Source organism: Peromyscus eremicus, chromosome 23 (assembly GCF_949786415.1).
Source record: "Peromyscus eremicus chromosome 23, PerEre_H2_v1, whole genome shotgun sequence".
Lineage (NCBI taxonomy): Eukaryota > Metazoa > Chordata > Mammalia > Rodentia > Cricetidae > Peromyscus > Peromyscus eremicus.
In genome coordinates, this window is record NC_081438.1 from 24,674,705 (window position 1) to 24,681,106 (window position 6,402).

The window sequence follows — 6,402 nt, forward strand, 5'->3', positions numbered from 1 at the left end:
GCCTGCCTACGGGTCCTGTTACTGACTTCCACCAGCCTGGCCTGCCCTGAGCACGGGAGGAAACGGCTCTCTCAGACACTGCTGCCCGCTCACCCACTCAGAAAGAGCTGTGCTTGATGTCCCAGGCACGGAGATGTGGAGCCGTGCCATCCTCCAGTGATGATCCTGGCCCTGTTCTGTATCCTCCACCCTTTCCCTAAAAGACCTTTCTTGCCACGGGGTATGGTCAGTGGCGCTAAGTGACATCTGGATGTTAAAGTCGCTACTGAAAGCCACGCCTGTAGAGAGGCTGAGGAAAGGTCAGAAGTTAAAGCTGGCCCAGGAAATTTAGACCTTGTTTCAGGAAGTGACCGTGGTTTAGCACCCGCCTGGAGCATACACCTCACACCCACCCCCATGAGAGGCTGTGGCCTGCTCCAAACACATCCCCACCATAGAACAGGGGAAACAGGATCTAGGCATCTAAAGCTCTGGGCAGTGCCTCCAGGGTCTGGGTCTCTCAGCATGCTCCAGGACTGAGAAGCGCATGCTGACACGGCCTGCCTTCCCTCCCCCTGATTGATGAGAAGTCTTGAGGCATCCCCTTCACTGCCCATCTCTGCTTCCCGTGATCTCCCTCCCGGTTCCTCTAGAAGCCAACAGTCTTGTTTCTGCTGCACAGACAGCCAAGTACCCCACAGACTGGCAGGGACAGAGCGGTGTACTGGTTGCCCATTAAGTACTTCCCTCAGTACAGCCTCCTGCCTTTCCCTTCCCAGGTGTCTGGCTGCCAAAATCCTACTACAGGTCCATGAACAAGTCCTGAGTAACCACTCCCTTCCCATTCCCAGCGTGGGCTCTAAAAGCTCGTATGCAAGAACCCTTGTATGAGATACAAGGCAAGACCACTGGCTTTGTGGGTCAGACATGGGATGAACCAATGCTCCTTACAGAGAAGAGGTGGAGGGTATTCTACATGCAATAAACTCTATAAAGAATTTCCTAGGAAAGCCCAGCAAAGCTAAATTAAAGCGTTCTGTGCAACAAGTGTCTGGTTCATATCATGGTTCAGTTGCATACACATGCTACTCCCAGAGAAAACTTCATGTAATTGAGGTGTTTGATGTTTCCTACTCCCACTTCAACTAGCAAGGTAACAAGAAGACGTGAAGTGAAGGCTGAGGTCTAATAAAACAATTTCTAAAACCTTCCTTAGCCAGGTGTGGCGATGTGCGCCTTTAGGCCCAGCACTCGGGAGGCAGAGGCAGGCAAATCTGAATCGGAGGCCAACCTGGACTCCATAGTTCAGGACAGCCAGAGCTATGTAGAGAGACACTCTCAAAACCAAACAACAACAACAACAAATAAGCCAACTTTTTGAGGGGCTGCCTATGTGTAGAATACATCCAGGCCCAGTGATCAAGATTTTCGCCTGGGGACTGGGGAGATGGCGCAATGGACATGTGCTGTGCAAGTATAAGACCCGACCCCAGCACACACTGAAAAAACTGGTGTAGTTCAGTGAGCTGATAGACTTCTGCCACTCTCCACACACACACACACACACACACACACACACACACACCACATTCTATCTCTTCCCCCACCCCACCCCCAACTTTGACCTGGTTGCCATCCACAGCCTAGATAGAGGCCGATTTGGGCTGAAATGGACCTCCAGGACGACCACACACTTAACGGGACAGGGATGGGGCAGGTCCCAGTAGCCTGAGCTTCCTTAACAGACAGGTATACATGGTGCTCTCCTGACCTCCCACACACAAGTGTGCCAGCTGGCCCCCCTGCACAGCTGTGCACATCCCTGTGGACCTTTATTCTCACAGCTGTGGTCAGCACCCCAAACCTTTCCACACATTCTGGCGCCAGGGACACGGTTCTCACTGACGTCAGTAGCTCCTTACCTCCAAGACCGCTACCCAGATGCGTGCGTAGTCAAACCATCTTTCCCTCCATCCAAAAACAGGAAGAGACAGCTTGGGGCTCCAACTACCAAAAATGGTTTTGTTGCTGTTGTTGAAGGCTTTTGTTGTTGATAATGTTGTTAACGCTGTTTTTTTGTTTGTTTTTTTAAGACAAGGCGTCTAACTTGCCGAACAATTCTTTGGAAAACATTTGTACATCTATTGATGGGGGGTCAGAGGTTTGTGGGAGTTGGTTCTCTCCTACCAAGGGAATTCAAAGGATTGAACTCAAATTAGGCTTCGTGGCAAGCAACTTTACCTGCTGAGCCGTCTGGCCTGCCCCTTCCCTTTTAATTTTTATTGTTTTCTTCCAAAGAGAGTCTCGTGGAGCTGGGAGATGCCCTTGAATTTTTATCTTCCTGCCTCCACCTCCCAAGCGTTTGGGTTACAAACATGCTCATTTTAAGCCATGTTGGAGATGGACCCCTGGGCTTCGTGCATGCTGGGTGAGCGCTCTACCGACTGAGTTGCATTCCCGGCACCCAGCAATCTTCATAGAGAATGAGGATAGCCATCCTCTGGACGCAGTTGAGGGGATGACTTGGAAAAGTCTTAACTCTCTCGCTTTCTTTCTAAAAGACACCACATTTCTTTGTGTCTTAGAAGGGAGTTTTCCACAGTGCACGTGTGGATGTCCAAAAACAATTGGTCTGAGTCAGTTCCCTTCGTCCACCGTGTGAGTTCCAGCGACTGAACTCACATCCTCAGCCTTGGCGGCAAGCACCTCTACCCACCAAGCCATCCTGGCAGCCTTGACCCCCTTATTTTTTTTTAAAGGAAAGCGTGAAAAAGCAGCTTACCTGATTCCCCAAAAAGGCTGGAAGACACTGCTAGGGCTAGAAGTAACCCTGTCGCACCCAGGGGTTCCTGGAGTATTTCTGAAGATGTCCTTGTTCCACTTCAGAGGTGTGGGTCTCAGTCTTGAGACAAAGTGAGAAAACACACACACACACACACACACACACACACACACACACACACACACACACAATCTAGGACACCTATAATGCACAGAGACCCATGGTTCCCTCTCCTTCACGGAGCTTCCTGGCCTCTTACCCCCAGCTGTTTATGAAGTTTCTCCCCCTTCTGTCTTGTCTGCCCAACTTTCCAGCCCAGATAGGACACAGCAGTGCCACACGAGGGTTTATTCCAGTCACAGCTTCCAGAGAAATGCCACAATAAATTACATCATTAAATAAACTCCACACTGGACCCTGCCCTCTTCGGCCCCTTCTTATCCTAGGACCCTCTGGGGCCTCAACTAGGTCCCCTCCCTGCGAGAGGAAGAACAAGGCTATGAGCCTTACTGGGTCCCCACCCCGGTCCTTAGCCCCGTGTGTCTCGCTCGCCTGACCTTGACAGCTGGGCAGCTGTTACTCAGCTGTCTCTGCAGGGGGGAGGGGAGGGCAAGGAGGGAGCAGCCATAGCCTATAGCCAAGTCTATGTCCCTAGAGGTGTGTGGGGTTCTCCAGAGAGGGATCTGTCTTAGTCATGTGCAAGACCACCGTGGGGGCCTTGTAGTGGCAGTGGGTACCACGGCCATAGCCCCCTGGGGCCCGGCAGGCCTTGGCCCGGGCTCGGCCAGCTGACATTTTTCGGTAGCACAGGCTCTGCCATGTCTGGAAAGTCTTGGAACTCCATACCCAGACTCCACTGGTGATGCCCACCACCAAGGACATGAAGATTTTGAGCATGAAGACAGCCACGGTGGGCACCGAGCCGCCTGGCAGCGAGCAGTCTCTGCGGCCTCCCGGCACAGGGGCAGCAGTGCACGGTTGCTCGGTGGCCCGAAGGCGCCAGTAGTCCATGTTGAGGCGCTCGTAGACGTAGCAGACAATGACGCAGGTGGCCGGCACTGTGTAAAGGATAGAGAAGACTCCGATCTTGACCATCAGCTTCTCCAGCTTCTCCGTGTTGGTGCCACCGGTCTTCATGATTTTGCGGATATGGAAGAGAGCCACAAAGCCGGTCAAGAGGAAACTGGTGCCAAGTACCAGGTAGCAAGAGAGGGGCACCAACACAAAGCCAGTGAGGGCGGCCGGGTCCATGCTGGCTACATAGCAGAGCCCGGTCAGCTCATCCCCAGCCACCTTGCGCAGCGTCAGGACCACGATGGTCTTGAGAGCTGGCAGGCCCCAAGCTGCCATGTGGAAGTAGCTGCCATGGGCCTCGATGGCCTCATGGCCCCATTTTTTGCCTGCAGCCAGGAACCAGGTGAGCGTCAAAACCACCCACCAAAGTGAGCTGGCCATCCCGAAGTAATAGAGCAACAGGAAGACCAGGGTGCAGCCTGTGTTTTCCAGACCCTCCTGGATCACATACAGAGCCCCTGCCTCCTGGTCGCAGGCCACACTCTGTGCACCTGCCACCGCTCGGATCAGGAAAGCCAAGGAGTAGACGTTGTAGCACATGGAAAGGAAGATAATGGGGCGCTCGGGGTACTGGAACCGGTGAGGCTCCAGCAGAAAGGTGAAGACCGTGAAGGCTGTGGAGAAGAAACACAGGGCAGACCACACAGCCATCCAGACGAGCGCGAAGTCCTTGTCGCGCCGAGACCAGAACACCTCGACGCCGGGCCCGCAGCGCGGAGCGCACGAGCGACTCTTCTCCACGTACTGGAACTTCTCGGGGTTGTCACAGGTGCCACCGCTGCCGGGACCTGGCGCTGAATCTCCCGGTGGTCTCGCGGGCCGAGGTGCCACAGGTAACATGCCCAGGCCCTTGTGGGGTTCGGTGGGGCCTGCAGTAGCGTTCTCGGGTGCCTCCATGCACAGCGCGTGCGGGTCGTTGCGCGTGGGGAGCCGGGCGCAGTCGAGCGAGTCCGGCCAGCCGAAATTGAATTGCTCCATGATGGGGGCGCAGCGCAGGCGAGCCTGCTCGCACATGGGCCGGCAGGCGGGGATGGGAGTGGAGACCTGGTCGGTGCACATGGGGGCGTAGAGCGAGCAGAGGAAGAAGCGCAGGTGGCTGTGGCAGCCGTACTGCACGAGAGGCGCGAACTCGGCCAGCTGCGCAGCCGCCTCGCCCTGCGACGTGTGGCCCAGTAGGTTGGGCATGCGGGTCAAGTTGTAGCCGATGCCCCGGCACATGGGGATCTCCACCGCTTGGCACGGTGCGGGACCCCGGCCGCGCTCCGGATCGAAGCGGCCGATCTCCAGCGCCTCGCCGCCCGTCGCCAGCAGCTGCCACAGCAGCAGCGCCCCGCGGAGCAGCGGTGGCACGGCCATCGCCCCGCGGCGCGGCCGCCCCGGCTCACTCGCGCCCCTCCATCCCGCGTCCCGGGATCTGCGCGCCACGTCGCGAGCCGCGCGCCATCTCCCGGCCGCCCACGTGTGTCCCGGAGCGCGCGGCGCCTTTGGAGGAACAGCCGCTGCTGCCGCCGCCGCCGCCGCCGCCGCCGCCGCCGCTACCGCCGCCGCCACTCCAGCCAGAGCCGGCGCGGTCTCCGCCAGCGGCCGCCGCCGCCGCTCCGAATCCCGAGGGCGTGGTCAGTGGGAAGACACGCCCGGGGGGCGGGACAGTCTCGCCGGGCACGCCCCCGCCGCGCTTTAAAGGTGCCGCGCCTTTCTGCCACGCTGGAGGTGTGTGGGCGACATCTCCTTTCCATTGCTTTGCAGACGCGACTGTCCGCGGGAACATACTCATGCGTACCCCCTCCTATGTCAGGTGCGCCCTTTTCTCCCCAGGTGGAAGGGGGTCACCCTAAAGTCTCCAAGCCCTAGGCAAGACCCTTCTCCTCTTCCTCTTCCACTTCAGGATGTTTTTGTTGTTGATCTTGCTTTTGAGATAGACTGTCATATAACCCCGGCTGCCCTCAAGCTCACCTTGAACTCTCCTGATCCTCCTGCCTCGTAAGGGCTGCCACCACTTGAGTTTTATGCCATTCGTTCTAGGGATGGAACCCAGAGAGCCTCATGTATGCTAGAGGAGCACTCTACCAACTAAGCCACTTGCCCAGTCCAAGCTTTGGTGGTTTGGTTTTCATGACATTTATCACACACACACACACACACACTCACTCACTCACAAAACTGCATGCGCATGAGGACAGTTTGGGGGCATCAGCTCTCTCCTTCCACCATGCCCACTAAACTTAGGTCATCCAGACCTTTATGCTGAGCCACCTATGGATTCTCCTTTTGCCTGTTCCACTTTGTTTTTCATTTTTTAATTTTTCTTATTTATGTGTATGGGTGTTTTGCCTGTGTGTATGTCTATGCATACACCGTGTGTGTGCCTGGTGCCCTTGGAGGCCAGAAGAGGGCCTTGGAACTGGAATTGTGATCTGCCATGTGGTTGTCAGGAATCGAACCCAGGTCCTCTGGAAGAGCAGCCAGTGCTCTTAACCCCTGGTCCATCTCTCAAACTCCCCGTTTGTTTCTGAGACTTTCACGTAGTCCAATAGTCCAAGCTGGCCTCAAACTCGCTGTGTATCCAA

The 6,402-nt window shown here is 56.0% G+C and overlaps 1 protein-coding gene across 1 annotated transcript; it reads right to left on the reverse strand.

Annotated features, from left to right (window-relative positions):
• Positions 1–3,142: 3,142 nt before the first annotated feature.
• Fzd9 (frizzled class receptor 9) lies at positions 3,143–5,191 on the reverse strand. The gene has a single exon (XM_059249528.1). The coding sequence runs from the start codon at positions 5,189–5,191 to the stop codon at positions 3,413–3,415; it is 1,779 nt and encodes a 592-aa protein (XP_059105511.1). The 3' UTR covers positions 3,143–3,412.
• Positions 5,192–6,402: the final 1,211 nt, after the last annotated feature.

Excerpts from the sequence above, each read along its gene's own strand:
- Fzd9 (XM_059249528.1), bottom strand. The coding sequence starts at position 5,191 with ATGGCCGTGCCACCGCTGCTCCGCGGGGCGCTGCTGCTGTGGCAGCTG.